Source organism: Peromyscus leucopus, chromosome X (assembly GCF_004664715.2).
Source record: "Peromyscus leucopus breed LL Stock chromosome X, UCI_PerLeu_2.1, whole genome shotgun sequence".
Lineage (NCBI taxonomy): Eukaryota > Metazoa > Chordata > Mammalia > Rodentia > Cricetidae > Peromyscus > Peromyscus leucopus.
The window spans coordinates 133,811,610-133,827,435 of record NC_051083.1 but is presented as its reverse complement, the minus strand read 5'-3'; the positions used below and the strand labels follow the sequence as shown (position 1 = coordinate 133,827,435).

The 15,826-nt window shown below is 43.8% G+C and overlaps 1 protein-coding gene across 1 annotated transcript; it reads right to left on the bottom strand.

Annotated features, from left to right (window-relative positions):
* Positions 1-8,062: 8,062 nt before the first annotated feature.
* Gpr50 (G protein-coupled receptor 50) lies at positions 8,063-12,363 on the bottom strand. Its single transcript, XM_028861348.2, has 2 exons — positions 12,153-12,363; positions 8,063-9,731 (listed from the first exon to the last, which is right to left on the bottom strand). The coding sequence occupies exons 1-2, from the start codon at positions 12,361-12,363 to the stop codon at positions 8,200-8,202; spliced, it is 1,743 nt and encodes a 580-aa protein (XP_028717181.1). The 3' UTR covers positions 8,063-8,199.
* Between the last annotated feature and the right edge of the window lie 3,463 nt (positions 12,364-15,826).

The following is a 15,826-nucleotide window of genomic DNA, read 5'->3' as shown; positions in this document are numbered from 1 at the left end:
TAATCGCTCAGAGCAGGGATTTCCTCTATGACTGCAGGAAAGGTTTAAACTGGATTAGCAATGGGGGCCTGCATGAGACCCCTCTGGGAGTTTCCCGAAGACTGAGGCAAAGGATTACCCTGTCTGTCCTTTGTTGATCTACATTCATTGGTCCAGTGTTTTCCCTTACCACACCTTCTGCATACTCCAGAAGGAAGGGGCATTCTGTTGCCATTGTTCCTTGAAGAAACATTGTTTCTCGGAATGACCTGTCTACAGTCGCTTTTCAAATGTCCTTGCTTTCCACATCCAAAACATCTAACATTCCTCAAAACTTTTGAAATTGCTTCTCCTTCCCACATATCATCATGCTCATCAGCCTCAACATTAACCTTATCTCTAATCCAATCTTCCAAAGGTGCAGATCTTGCCTTTAACGGACTGATTATTCTTTTGCATGTTGCATTCATATTCTCAAAGGCCAAAGATTCAATTGTTGTTGCCTTACTAGCTTCTGAATCCAAGACCATTCTCTTTACTGCTGAAGCAAGTCTTTGTAAAAAATCTGTAAAAGATTCTATTGGGCCTTGCATAACCTATGTAAATGACTCAGATTTTTTTCCTGGTTCCTCAACTCTGTCCCATGCATTCAAGGCTGCCGTTCAACATAAAATTAGGGTTTGGACATCATATAAACATTGTGTTTGTACTGAAGCATATTGGCCTTCTCCAATAAGCTGATCCTGGCAAATTTGTATTCCTTTATCCCTCCATTGTTTTTCTATGTTTTTAGCCTCATCCTTGAACCATGTTAGAAATTGAAGTCTCTGGCTGGGTTCCAGAACAGCTTGTGCAAGGTCCCACCAGTCCTGTGGTACAATCCTATTATATGTTGACCAAGAGTTTAACATTTGCTTCACATATGGAGAATGCATGCCATAAGATACTATTGCCTCCTTACACCTTTTTAAATCCAACATTTCAATTGAAGCCCAAATATTTTGTGTAGCCATTTGATCAGGCATCTGCTGTACAGTTACAGGATAAATTAAGGGTGACTGTTTGAAAACAGGCATTCTTTCTGTAACCTTATGATCTAAACTTGAAACAACTTCGCTGTTAATTTCTTCTGTCAGAATTTTTACAGGTTTAACAAGTTTTTCTAAAGCTGTCATCCTGGCACTTAAATTGACTATGTTTTTAAATTGTAAAAGGAGGATAAGCATAGTGATAAACTGCATAATTCCAACAATACTAATCTTCTCATATAGTTGTTCCATTGTCAGACTGCCTAAAATTTCGAACAAAACCCAATTTTCTTCCAATGCACACATAAAACCCATTTTTTTAATGTGGAAAAAAATTCTCTTTTAATAGTTTCCTTTAAAATATTTGATATATTATGACTTACCAAATCTGCATAGAACAGTAGAAATCCAAGGAAATTTCAAAACAGCCACCTAGTGTCCGAGGTGTAAATACAGAGAGAGAGAGAAAGAGAGAGAGAGAGAGAGAGAGAGAGAGAGAGAGAGAGAGAGAGAGCACGCAAGAAAGCATAGCTGGCTAAAGCTTAAATCCAGTCACGTGTTCCCTCTTGAGCCGAGTCAAGGCTTGGCTCTGGCTTCCTTAAGCTCTGACCACGTGCGTTGGCTTTACAGGTGGGGCTCTGTTTGGCAGAGCAGGCCTGAGTTGTTTGTAGCACCAGCTTTAAGCAAGCAGCTCACTGGTTAGTCTGGCCTGAAGCCAAGCAGACCTGGGCCCAGGCTAGGAAGCTGACCGTCCACTCGGACTAGTGAGCCGGTCACCCAGGCTGGAAAGGGCCAGCCACCCTTGCAGGAAAGCGGACCTGCTGCCAAGCCAAGTGGTTTTTAATGGATTCTTGTCACGTTGGGCGCCAGATGTAGATGTAACCAACCGTCTTATTAAATAAGAAACACAGAACCAATGTAAAAGAGAAAGCCAAGAGATCAGAGCTCAGAGCTAAAATCTCACCCTTCCTCCTGCGGTGGTCCTAGCTTCCCAAAAAGAGAGCTATTTCCTGTGTGTCTGTCCTTTCATAGTATTTTGTTCTGCCTTCTCATTGGTTGTAAACCCAAACACATGACTGTCTTGTCACTGTCTGTATGTACAGCCCTCTAGGTCTTAAAGGTGTATGTCTCCAATGCTGGCTGTATCCCTGAACACACAGAGATCTATGGGATTAAAGGTGTGTGCCACCACCACGACCACCACCACCACCACCACCACCACCACCACCACCACCACCATGCTCTGTCTATGGCTCTAATAGCTCTGACCCCCGGGCAACTTTATTTATTAACATACAATTAAAATCACATTTCAGTACAAATAGAATACCACCACAAATATTATTTCCACAAATTATCTTTCAATAATTCAATAAGAAGAATTTCAATAATTCAATAATTCAATAAGAACTATTGAATTCAATAATTTCAATAGTTCAAATAAGAAGGTAGAAACTAAGAAACTTTGTTTTCTTCTACAGCCCTTGTCTTATCCATCACAATGATCTTAAATTCCTATTCTGATCATTATAACATCTCTACCATATGCTAAATGTGATTCTGGTGTTTATCTTGTCTCATTAGATAGTGAGGTTTTTGTGCATCTTAATATACCTCTTAAAATTTGATGATATAGGAGTATAGTGTAAGAGAAAGGTAAACATGTTTTTCATGTGAAGTTTTAGATGCATCTAATTGGAAAAGGGTATGTTCAGAGTTTTCTGTAAGTGGACCAGAGGCTAACATTTCCTCTGATTTCAATCCTGTGGTAAGTTTTGAAGAAATTTGAAGCCTTGTACACTGTTGTCACTAGTTCTGAGTCCTGTAGTGAGCCTGTATCCCTAAGCTGTAATACTGACAAATACTTTTCCACTTCTTGCCCTTGAGATGCAAAGGCTTAAAGGAACTGTAGTGTGATATTTCCCTTCTCTCAAGTTCCTTAAGTTGTGGTAAAACTTTAGTTATATAGGCACTGTTAACCCTTGGATCATGTTTTGTTAAAAGAACAGACAGCACTGATTGAGTATATGCCAAAATGGGTATTTTGCCATAAGATGGCTTTTTTTTCTTCTTAGAATATGGTAAAGCCCCTGCTGGAACAAGTCATGAAAGTGGGATCCACTCAATGTCATGACCTCAAAGATGAACATGGAGAATCACTTGACCTCTTTATTTCTGCTTTTGACTGTGAATTTGTTTCTTTGATTGTGTTGTTGAAGGAAGGTAGCAAATTCTGGGTTTTTAGGGCTGCCAGGGACCAGACTCTCACCCCAACTCCAGTACCAAAACCACACTGAGATTCCATATCATACCTGCTACAATTTTTAGTGTTGGTGTAGATGTAGAGAAAGAGGAATGCTAGTACATCTCAGGTAGGTAGCAAAATAAAGCAATTGCTGTGAAAAACAGTATTTACATTAAATTACTATGTGATCAAGCAATTGCCCTACATATATGCCAAGAGAACTAAAAGTAGGGACTCTAACAGATATCAACACACTAATGGTTATAGGAGAATTATTTACAATCAAATGTTCTTTGGCAGATAAGTACATGAATAAAATGTACCTAAAATGGAATATTATTCAGTTTTAAAATGAATGACCTCTTGCTACATGCTGTCAACACAGATATATCTGAAAATCTTTATGATTAGGAAAAGAAACTAGACACAAGGATATATATTGCATGATTCCCTTCATATGGTAGATCCAGAATGTGTAAATTCAGTCACAGAAAAAGTAGCAGTCTCTATATGGAAAGAGGGAAATGGAAATGACTCACAGTGAAAATATTTAAAAATTGGATAATGGTAGAGTATCTGGTCACACAACTTTGTGGATATACAAAACCCATGGAATTGAATAAGATGATGTAATTTGTCATATGTGAATCATGTCCCAATAAAAAATACAATACAATAATGGGTAAATGGACAGAGATAGACATATTTACCATAGACAGTGTTAAAACATTGGTTTTGTTAATAAAATTACAGGTTGCTTTATTATGTGCCTGTTCAACTTAATAGAGATTGAAAATACTCCAAATCTTTAAATATTCCTCTGAAGCTTTAAAAATGGTTTATTTATTATTATTGTATATGGGGGTGGTCAGAGAACATCTTTCTGGAGTTGGTTATCTCCTTCCACTGCGGGATCTGGGGATTGAGTTCAGACCATCAGGCTTTCATGAAGTTTTCCTGATGAGCCCTTTTGCCAACCCTCTCTGAAACTTTTTAAAAACAATTTCAAAAGATTTTATTTATTTTTATCTTATGTGTATGAGTGTTTAGCCTGTATGTTAAGTGCATAATTTACATACAGCATCTATGGAGACCTGAAAAGGGCACCGAATCCCCTGGAGCTGGAGTTACTGGTGGGTTTAAGAGACTGGATATGGGGGCTAGGAATTAAACCTACTTCCCCTGCAAGTGCTTTTACACGCTTAGCCATCTCTCTAACCCCTCTCTCTGAAAACCTTGAAAAATAACTTCTGATATATCAAACAACGTGGACACATCTCCAAAGCATGTTCAATGAAAGAAAGTGAGGCTCAGAAGCCTATGTGTTGAGTTACTTTATGTGAAGTCTAAGCCCAACTAATGGCTGGCTAACTGTGATATACTGAGCTGGGCCATAGATTCAGAGTTGTAGTTTGGGAAGATGAAGAGCTTAAGTAAATTAACAGTTGTGGTCATCGAACAACACTCAATACATTTAAAGTCACTGACCTATACACTGAAAATGGTTAAAATTCTGCTCTGTATAGGTTATCAAAATTTATCACTAAAAGCTGGACACAAATACAATATTTGTTTCCATTTTAACAAAATTCTACAATAGACAACATGAATGTAAATTGGTCAGAAGTGTGCAAAGGGAGCCTATAGGAAAATCAGGGTGGCTATTACACTTGTGCACACAAAGAAAAAATTTGCCAAGATGTCACTTTACAGTATATAATATATTTCAGTTACAAGCAGAAAGATTAGCATCCAAGGAAATCTGGTATGGACAAATTGCTTGCTCGCTGCTAAGTGTAATGTGTATCTAAAATCCTAGCATTTGGCACTCAAGGAGAATCAGGTGAGGTAGTTCAAGGCCAGCCTGGCTGCATAGTGAGACTGTCTCAAACAAAATTAAAATAAATAAATAAATAAATAAATAAATAAATAAATATCATCTGCTTGCAAGAATTCCTTGATTGTGAAGCATGTTTTGCATTAGAGTAAACCAGAGAACAGGTTGGGGGTGGGGAGGTTGGGGAATCACAAGGCATACCTATGCAGGGTCTCAGTAAAATAAGGAAACTCTGCATTTGAAAGAGAAACAGTTTTGTACCTAGCTCCAGCCAGGTGGGCCTGGTAAGCCAGACCTGTGAGTTCTGGGATTCAGAGGAAACAAGATGGGGAGAAGGAGCACTTCTAGGTTTCTGGGCAGGCAGTGAACTAATTATGCAAAGGTGAGGGGCCAGCCAGCTGAGCAGGGACTGCAGCTTCCTCCACTCACCAATGGAGTTGAAGCTGAGGCTGGACACTTGAAGGAGAACTTTGGAGCTTTGTTCTAGTAATAAAAGCTTCACCCCTTCCATTTCCTCTTGGATCTGGCACTGCTAAGGGCCTGGAGAACAGCAGCTTGGAGCATCAGGCCACAGTACCTTTATTTTGAACACTTTGAAGTGTCTCCCAGAGCAATTCTTTGGCAAAATGAGAGTGGGGTATAGGTAAGAGGGCTGGGGGCTGACTCTTAGCCAGTCTGTAAGTACATATGTAAGCATCAATTTCAGACAACCAGTAACACTTCGCAGGAATTTTGTACTCAGGGTGCAGAGTATGGGGCCTGAAGACCAGTAGACCTGCTAGGGTAATAATGGGGAGCTAGGTTCACTATAACTTGTGAATTGATGGCTAGCTAAGATGAGCTCAGTCTGCCAAAGCCTGGATAGACCAAATGAATGTGCATTACTGTCTATGTCTATTATATGAGCATGTGTTAAATGTGCATATCTTTAAAAAACAAACAAACAAACAAAACTGGTCTGGTAAGATGGCTCAGAGTAAATGTACCTGATGCTAAGCTTGTTGACCTGAGTTTGATCCCTAGAACCCACATTTTAGAAGTTGTCCTCTGACATCCACATGCACACAGTGACACACACGTAGCCCCTGCAACACACACACAAAGTAAATAAAATGTTAAGTCCTTTAGGACTAGCAGAGGTTTTGCTCAAAATAAATAAAATTACATATATATGTAATATATATCATGGTTTCCTAGTATATATTTGAAATTTTGAACAATTTCTTGTTCCAAAACATTCTTTTGAGACTGTGCTTCAGAGATGAGGAGGTTTACCCAGTGGCTGGAGTCCTGTCACTCATTCTCCACTCCTCTGTCTCTTTGTACTATCACATACGCTCTTCTACTTGATCTCTTCCTTTTCTAGGGTTGTGGCAGGACTTAAGGCTAGCTTTACTTCTTCCACAGGGGGAAAATAGCACCCAATGAGAAGAAAAGTGTAACATCTATGTGCCTCCCTACCCCCATCTCATCCAGTGTGCCCACAAACCTTCTCCCCAAAGTTTGCTAATTAAAATAATCAAGGTGAGAGAGGTTCCAGGTTGCTGCAGGCTTCTGACAGAGATGGAATTTGCAGGGAAGTCTTGTCCCTCCAGGCCAGTGCTCCCCCACACACACACACCCTACACAACCTCCCCCTCCATAAGTAACAGAAGAAATAAATGTGTGAAGAAGTCACATATTAAAGCAACAGAACCACTTTTATTTAATTGCTGCCACAAATGCAGAATAAAATTAAGGCAGTACAATATATTTCATTTTTCTCCTTACAAGCTTGTGTACAGTAAACTTTGATTAAAGTGTTAATTTGAATCAGCAACTGAAATTTCATTTAAATGGCAGTTTGTTCTTGAGTCCTGAAGGAAAATTACTTTCAGGACTGTCATGAGACTAACTGCTTCACAGACTTACTGGTGCTAGCAGCTCTTCCTCCCAAGACAGGAGGGTCACAAAGACAAGGCTTTTTAATACTCCATTTGTTTCTAGCTATCAGTTACTACTCAAATTCCCTTTAAATGAAAAAGAAAGATAAAAAACTGATGGTATCAAAACATTGAGGTGTTTAAAAGAGTGAGGCCGGGCGGTAGTGGCGCACACCTTTAATCCCAGCTCTTGGGAGGCAGAGCCAGGTGGATCTCTGTGAGTTCGAGGCCAGCCTGGGCTACCAAGTGAGTTCCAGGAAAGGTGCAAAGCTACACAGAGAAACCCTGTCTCGAAAAACCAAAAAAAAAAAAAGAGTGATTATGAGTTATAATTTACAAACGTAATGATAATTGCCACTCAGAGTTCCAAACCATAAGAAATTACTTGCAAATGGATCTATTTCTATAGAAATAAAAGAATGTACTGGCCAATGCTTGAAAAACCCAAATGACCAAAAATGGGGTAAAAACGTCTCATCATTTCCAACCAAATCTACAAAAATCAGCACCAAAGTTTAAATTTACACAAAATAGAATCAACTTAGTATGACATATCATTCCTTTTGCTACTTGATTTGTCAGGCATTAAAATGTACTTTAATAAGAACTTATCTAATTCTATTCTTCAGATAGGGTCATGTTTTGTCAAGTGTTTGCCCTTCATCCTAAGTCCTTTTCTGACTGCCATTAAAGGTACAACACAGAGTTATACACTTAGAACATAAAGCTGTGAGGTCACAGTCACATTACAGAGCTGACCACCAAGACAAGCTGTCACATTAGAAGCAAGTCACATTACAAGCTGACCCCAACCCCTGGGAATGGGAGAAGAAAGCAGGAGGCAGAGGAAATCAGCAATTGGGAAGGAGAGCTTGAAAGAGTCATTGAGGAGGATCAAAACAGCAGACAGTTCAGAGATCACTGAGGGATGAAAGTCAACCTTACAAGAACAGCAAGGCTTAGGAGTTCAGAATCACAGATGTCACTTGGAAATTTGATCTCTAAGATAGCAATAATATACACATACTTTCAAGTGTACAAGGTGCCAAAGAGGAGTGTACTTGAAAAGTAGATGGAACTTCAACTGTGTCTGGGAGTCCATGTCTGTGTGTGTCAGTCAGTGTGTCTGTGTAATGGAGATATCTCATGCTGGATTGCATAAGCTGGGCAAACTGTAAAGAACACTTTTCACACAGCCATCTCATCAGAACAATCGGAATCATCAGAATCATCATCAATAAGCAGGACATTTCGGCAATCATCAGTGGCAATGGGGATTACTGTGGGGTCAGGAGGGGTGGCAGAGGTAGCAGCAAGCTCAGGGAATACAACGGGAAGGCTGGAGGCAGGTTTAAGGTGGCTAATGGTGGTCATCTCAAGGCAATGGGAGGCTGAGATCTCAGGGAGATCAACAGCAGTGAGCACAGAATGGCTAGTGGTGGCAGGTTCAAGATAGTCAACAGTGGTGGTTGCAGGGTGGCTGGTAGCAGGCTTAATGTAGCCAGCAGTGGATGTAGGATGGCTAGGGGAAGAGGCAGCAGAGATATGGTGACTAGTAACAAGCTTGGAAGCAGCCCTGAAATGGACAGAGTCCCCTTTAAAATGGACAGAGGTGGGTTTGAGATGGACCAAGGCAGGCTTGAAATGGACAGAGGAGGCTGGCTTAGGGTAGACAGAGGCAGACTTGGGGTGGCCAGAAAGAGACTTGTGATGGACAGAGGCAGGTTTGCGGTAGGCAGAAGTACACCTGGTTTGGGGTTTGGAATGGACAGAGACACGATCAGAGTGGACTTTTGCCACATCACTAGGCAATAGAACATTCCGGACATTCCGTGGTATTCCTTCCACAGCAAGACAGGTACAGGCATGCTCTTGTTCTCGGGCTTGGTCACAGGCACGGACATGGGCACAAGTGAGAGCTCCGGTTTCCCGAGTCTCCCAAATGTCAGTGATGAACAGGATAGGGTGCCGCAAAGCATGAAAGATGATCCAGTATTCTCGTCGGAAACTCTCATTGAGGATACCATAGATGACAGCATTGAAGCAGCTGTTGAAGTAGGCTGCGCAGTAGGCTGCAAGATAAAGCCAGTTGGGGATCTTGCCTGCCATATCTTTTGGGCTGACAGCCACCAACACAGTGAGCACATTGATAGGGCACCAGCATACTGCAAAAAGAAGGAAGATCACAAACATGGTTAGAAAATTTCGAACCTCAGCAAACTGGTTATCAGGATTCTGTCCAGCTGGGTCAAGGGCTGCCAGCACTTTGATCCAGATTTTGGTGTAGCAATAACCGACTATGATGAGAGGAAGGACAAAGTGGATGCAGACAATGGTCACAGTAATGATGGGGTTGTTCGCATAGTTGAAGATACAGGAGTAGGTGCGAGGATCATATTCAATGGTGCCAATGTACATGTTAGGCAGGACAGCCAGGACAGTCATGACCCAGGTAGTGACCAGGTAGATGTAAGTGTTGCGCAGGCCGAAGATCTGCTTATATTCAAGGCTGTGGCAGATGTAGCAGTAACGATTGATGGCAATGGCCGTAATGTTGAAGATGGAACCAACCACACTCAGTCCTGAGACCAACCCGACTATCTGGCACTGGAGCTGACTCAGATCCCAGCCCCCAACTGACATGGCATACAGCATCATAGGGTAGGGGTAGATGGCGAACATCATGTCTGCCACGGAGAGGCTGGCCACAAAGATGTTGCCTGGAAAACACGAGAGGAAGGAAAAGAAAGAGAAAGACTGAAATCAATGGTTAATGTTTGGAGAGCTACCTCCCCAAAAGGAAAAGGCTAATTTGATGGGTGGCAATTTAGAATACTAGATTTCTTTTGAAGAACAATTTTCTTTTCTTCTTTCTTATTTACAAGAAAGTCCCAGCAAGTTTGGGACACCTGCGCTTTGCCAACCTTTTGTTTGTTTTCAGTGTCATCCTTGCTCCGAGAAAGAAGTGAATGTAAGACAGAGTGAGCGAGACAGCACATAAGCATCATAGGTGTGTGTTGGGGGGAGTCCTGCTGATGCCATTTTAGAGAATACCGCTACACCACATTTCCTGCACTGGAAGAGGTGGGGAAGGAAGAGTGAGAGAGAGGGGAGGTACATGGAGCTGTCCAGAAGTAGAGTCAACCTAAAATTAACCCTCTTCCTTATGAAGGAAGACCTACCTACTGAAAGAGACCACCCTGAGAAGGCCTTGGGGGCTTGTTCAAAGAGATCAAATAGTACAGTCTGACATCCCAGTGAAACACTGGCCATTCCCCAGCTACCTTCAGAAAAAAGCCTAAGAAGAGGGGAGAACCCCTTTAATATCAAGTCTGAAGTCAAAGAAAGTCATCAGGGGAAAGGAGAAATCTCTCCAAGTGTGGTTTTACCCTCAGCCATCCTGCACAGACTCCTCTTGAGCCAGGCTGAAGAAAAAATAGCTGTGGGTAAACCCTGCCTTCTGCCCTGCCCCATTCAAAGGACAGCAGTACCATATATACAAAAAGTAGGCGAAAAAGGCCAAGTGCAGGCACAGGGTCCTCTTTCTTTGGGAATACCTCATTGCTAATTAGCTTTGGTTTGGCAAAATACTGCGCTTTGTCCTGAACTGGGACAAAATGAGGGCTTTTTAAAAGGACACCAAGACTTGCCCTCCGTGCTTTTTGCCAAAGGTGATTCTTTCTAGGATTTTCCCACAAAGTAATGAACTTCCAAAAGAAAAATAGGAAAGAAATGTCAAAAGCCTTAAAACCCACAACAACCACAAAACAAATTTTATTTGCAATTTATAAGAAAAGAGAAAAGGAAGAAGAGGAAAGGAGAGAGAAAAAGATGAGCAAGCTTTCGGGGTAATTGTCCATGTTCTGTGGATCTGTCCTTGGATACTGAATCAAGAGTGAAAGGTGAGGTCCAAGGCTCAGCCTCGGGTCTTTGGGTTACAAAGAAGAAATCAGAAGCTCTCACAGGAGTTTGAAAGAAAATTTTTAATGACTCTGAGTCTGTCACTGAGTTTTGAAACTTGTTCCCACTAAGCAATTCGCTAGGACGCTGTCGGCTCTTTTCCACAGCCCCTGGCTGAGGGTCTACTTGGTTCCCCACCCTCCCAGATTTGTACATTTTTCCAAGCAGCTGAGATCTTGGAAAAGACGATCCAGGGCGCCACCATCACCTTCCCTCCCTTCATCTACAGCCTTCTCCCACCCACACTGAAAACCAGACTCACAGCTTTCCAATCCTCTATACCCCCACACACCCCGCTCTGCACAGGTCTCAGTGTCCAGCACTTTCCCGCGCTGTTCCCCTCGGATCTGCCTTGACAGGCAGCTAGAGGAATGTGGCTCGCTGTTGACACATGGAAGCTAGGAGGCTCTTGTCTTGCCTCCCCAGGAGCACTCAAGCTGCCCTCCCGCCTTTCCTACCTGGTTCTGCCTCCTCCTTCCCCACGCCTGCCGCTGCGCAGAGCTCCTTTGCCCCTCCGCCGCCCTCCTTGTAACTCCTCAGTACAGACCTCCGGATGTCTGCTGCCGCCACTATCGCCACCACCGCCTGCAGGGTCCAGCCTGTGCTTGTCCTGGGACAAGCAGATAGAGCTCCATTCCAACGGGCTCAGACCTCCCTACTAGATACTTGGGCGTGGTGTCTGCACTATGCCGTGCTGCCTGAGAGCAATCTGGGAGCACTGGGAAGCTGGTGAGTGGAGTCTCAGTTGGCTTTGTGGGAAGCCTCAGCATTGCGCTGCTGGGAGCAGCCGCGGCAGCAGTGAACTTCTCAAAGCCTGTCGCAACCCGCTGCTCTTTCAGAGACAGTTCAGCTTGCAGTGCCTCTAAGAGGCCGTCCCTCCGTGTCCAGTTCGGCCGGCTGTCCCCTGGTAGCAATCAAACTCTCCGTTCCTGTGCCGACTCCCTCCATGTCCGGTCTCTCCGACCAGACATGGGTTGGCAGGCTGCTGTGCACCCTATGAACCTGGGCTTTGCATTTGGCTGCCCCACGCTAATTTCCTGAGCTCCCCAAGCCCTATGAAGCTCGAAGTTTAGGGAAAACCGGCAAAACGTTATCCCTACCGCCCTCCAGGCTTGGGAGGAATTTAGGAGAGGGGATTGCAAACTGCTGATCACTAAATAGGGAAAAAAAGGGCGACTTACCAGAATTTTGGAGCTTCTTGTTCTTGGTCACAGCCAAAAGGACCATGGAGTTGCCAATCAGGTCTAAGACAACAGTGATAACCATTGCGCAGAACATAAAGGTGATTAGCGCTGGTGGGTAGTCAGGCTTTGGCAGCTTACAGCCAATGCAACCGAATGGGGTGGGAACCGCCTTGGAAAGTCCCATGTTGCTCTTGGGAACCATGGCCATCCCTCCTAAGCAAGCTCAGTTTCCTTGGTGAATCCGTACAGCAAATACCTGCTCTGTCACCGGGAACTCCGGGAGCTCCTGGAGCTCCTGGGAAGCATGGTGCTCTCTGAGGCTCTGGGAGCAAATGACAGCTCCCCGCCCCTCTCAGGTGAGCTTTTAAAGCCTCAATGAGCGGCTAGCCCCACCTCTAGCCCCTGACCAATCAGAGCTCTTTGGCCACTCCCCACCCCACCCCGCCTTAGAGGAATCCACTGAAAGGTGTCCTCTTGCTTCTGACTACCTTATTTGTGCTTCTCCTACTCTCTAGTCAGCCCCACACGCCCCTGTGAATCCCCTAGGTACTTTGCTTTGTGACTAGCTCTGAATTGCTAAGCATCCATTTCTAGCAAGTTCTCCTTCTCTCTCCAACACAAATACCTGTTAAAGAGATGTAGCTTTTGGAGAGGGCTCATGAGGTGCTTCTTGGGGTCTACTGCCAGCCTAATCAAGTGTGCATCCCCCCTTAAGGTGTAGGGGACGGCCAGCGACCCTTTAACCCCACCCCCCACCCCCCGGTACCCTTGTCTTTACAAATTCCTTTAGAGGTTTATCCTACTCCCCACGCTCTAGACTGTCCATAGCTTTCTGTAGCTGGTGAGGAACGCAGGACAAGTGCTCTCTCATCTCCCACAGCAAATTGAGGTCCCTATACTCTAAGAAATTCTTCCTGCTCTGGGTCGGACATTCCAGGAGCGGATCTGCTCCTGTAGCTGCTGGACTTGCACTCTCTGTGGGGAAATGTACTCTGTGCTGCACTTTAAAAGCCCAGACCAGGTCTGCACCCCGGGAACTGGGAAGAACAGAAGGTGGTTGCTCAGCTTTAGGACGGGAGCTGGACCCCTTATCCTCCCAGTTACCCACAGCCTGACGATAGGAATTTAGTAACTGCTTTAGGTAAAGGTAAAACCAGCAAGAAAGCCTCTCTCCTGGGTTCCTGCTCTTTGAACCAGCCCTGGGAGAAGCGGTCAGGCTTCTCTCCCTTTCTCTGCACTTCCTATCTGGTAGTACCTAGGAGTCAGAGAGGTGGGGGATCTGGGGCACTGTGGCCACAAACCTGTTGTGGCAGAACCTGGCCCAGAGCAAAGAAGCCACAGGAGCATCCGCAGCCCCCAGCCCAAGGCACAACGTTTGCCGGCCTGTCTATTTTTTCACTCTTAGCCAGGGACTCTTTTTTTCAATCCCTTCCTTTTCAGGCTGCACTTTCACACCGCGGGTCTCCTTCCCCATAGATACAGGCACCAACCGCAGTGAGTGACCAAAGGGGAATTTGGATATTGAGGCTCAGACACAAGGGCTCCTTTCGGACACTAGATGGTCCAAAAGCCTGGTCAAGGAAGTGGATTTCAGATGACTACTAAAAGTTATTGATCATGTTAGGGAGCCTTGAAGCAAAGAGGGAAAAAAAAGACAAAAACCCTGAGGTAACACCTGGAGAGTCGCTGTGCAGACCAGCCTTCAGTCCTCCGCATGACTGATGGATTGCAATGGCCGGGAAGTGTAGCCATCTGGACATTGCAACACTCTACCCTGGGTGGGGGGCGGTCACAGGGACGGGATAGGGCAAGTTTCACATTGTACTTCAGCGCATTTACAGACATTCAACTGAAAAAACGAACACTGCTGGTAACTAAAATCCCACAATTTGTCTAAAATGCTAGACGAGAAAATGCGTTTGCGAGCTAGAAAAAAAGTCCCCATCCCCATCCTGGCTCACAGCTGAGAACCTGGAGCTAACGCCCACCTCCTGCCAGGAGCTTTTTCACATTTTATTATCTGTTTCCAGGCTGCAACCCTGGCCCGCCTCAGCCAGGATTTTACATAAAAGAACCACAGCCCAAGAGTCAGCTTGAAGTACTCATTCCCTACTGTGCGCCTGGACAGGAGGCTAACAACTCAAAGCCTGTCCACTTCGTAGACTATGTAAGAACGATGTTAGGCTCAACGTAAGACATGATTCTGTGAGAATTCAGAACCTTTAGCTTGCAGGACCCGAAACAGTTTTGAATTCAATAAACAGACTAGAATGGAAGAAAAATGGAAAGCAGATTCTTAGGGGCTGCAAACACTATCCTCTCCGTTCCCTGCAAACATCTGGAAGGCTGTGGCAGACTATTTGGCCAGTTATGCTCCAGTGTGAGAATTGTGGAGCTGAAGTGGCCCTGAAGCTGGCAGACCCTGGCGCTGGAAGCTAGCCTTGAAAGCAGAATGAAAAGCCTAGGGAGTGAGGAGCAAGCCCGAGAGTGAGCTGAGGTCTGACCCCTGCCCCATTTGGACACTATTTGACCATGACTTCCTGGAGCTTTGATTTTTCAACACCAAGGAGCAAATACTTTAATAATTGCTGGAGAAAGAATTCTGTTTCTACTTGAATTAATTGTTATTTTTATGAACTAGTTTAATACAGATTCTGAACATCACCTCAATACTAAGAAAAAGACGTGGATATTAAAGCTGTCATATGAACACAAATGAGGGAGAAAGTGGGGCCTGCTTACAGGGGTAAGTAGGACAAGTCTCATGTATAATAAATTTGATGACTTTGGAACATTTAAATCGTGACTCCTTTGTGGGTACAGTGCAGAGTTTGTGATTTTAGAATCTAAAGGCATTTTTAAAAATTAGTAAAGCCTCCTTAGAAGTCTTTAAAACTAGGATAGACAGAAACAGAGACTTGAAAACTATTAACTATTAGAATCCCAAAAGGAAGACCTGGGGCCTTCTCTCAATGGGTGCTTTTAGTTCCAGAAAAAGTGACCTTTCTCAGCATATAAGCCAGCACCTGTGGGGTTTGAGCTGATTGTGGTGGAAGATGGCATTTCAGCCTCCAGGCTCTCTGTTTGCTCCTAAGCACTGTAGTAATGCCTTGCCTGTGGTTAGTCAGCTTGCTTGTTTGCTTGTTTTAGTACTAGTTGAACCTAGAACTTCCAGCATGCAGGGTAAACTCTCACAATTGAGCTATATTCCAAGTCCATGAAGGCAGTTTTAAATAAGCATTTTATAGTTTTATAATGCTCATTGGGGATGTATTTTCTCCCGACAACAACATTAAACAGATGGTGAAACCACTATCTAGAGGGATGAAAGGGCTTTCCCTACATTGTGCCAAAGCTAGTAGAGAACCCTTAGCCTTGCTCCCAAGCACCAGCTTCATAAGAAGTGTTCACGTGCTTTGCCATGCTGGAGGACTTGATAAGAGAAATGTTTTATTCTCATTTTCATTATTTTATTGTTTGTTCACTTGTTTTTATTGAGATATAATTCACATATTCACATACCATAATATTCCCCCCCTTCCCTCTTAGTCCTTTCCACATAGCCCAGTCTGATTTCAAACTCACTGTCCTCCTGCCTGAGACCCTTGAGTGCTAGGATTACAAGCATGTACTCACACCTGGATTTTCAATTCACCCCCTCTCTCTTTCTT

Coding starts and splice junctions, on each gene's coding strand:
- Gpr50 (XM_028861348.2), bottom strand. CDS start 12,363: ATGGCCATGGTTCCCAAGAGCAACATGGGACTTTCCAAGGCGGTTCCC. Junction 9,732..12,152: donor CAAGAAGCTCCAAAATTCTG/GTAAGTCGCCCT, acceptor CGTGTTTTCCAG/GCAACATCTTTGTGGCCAGC.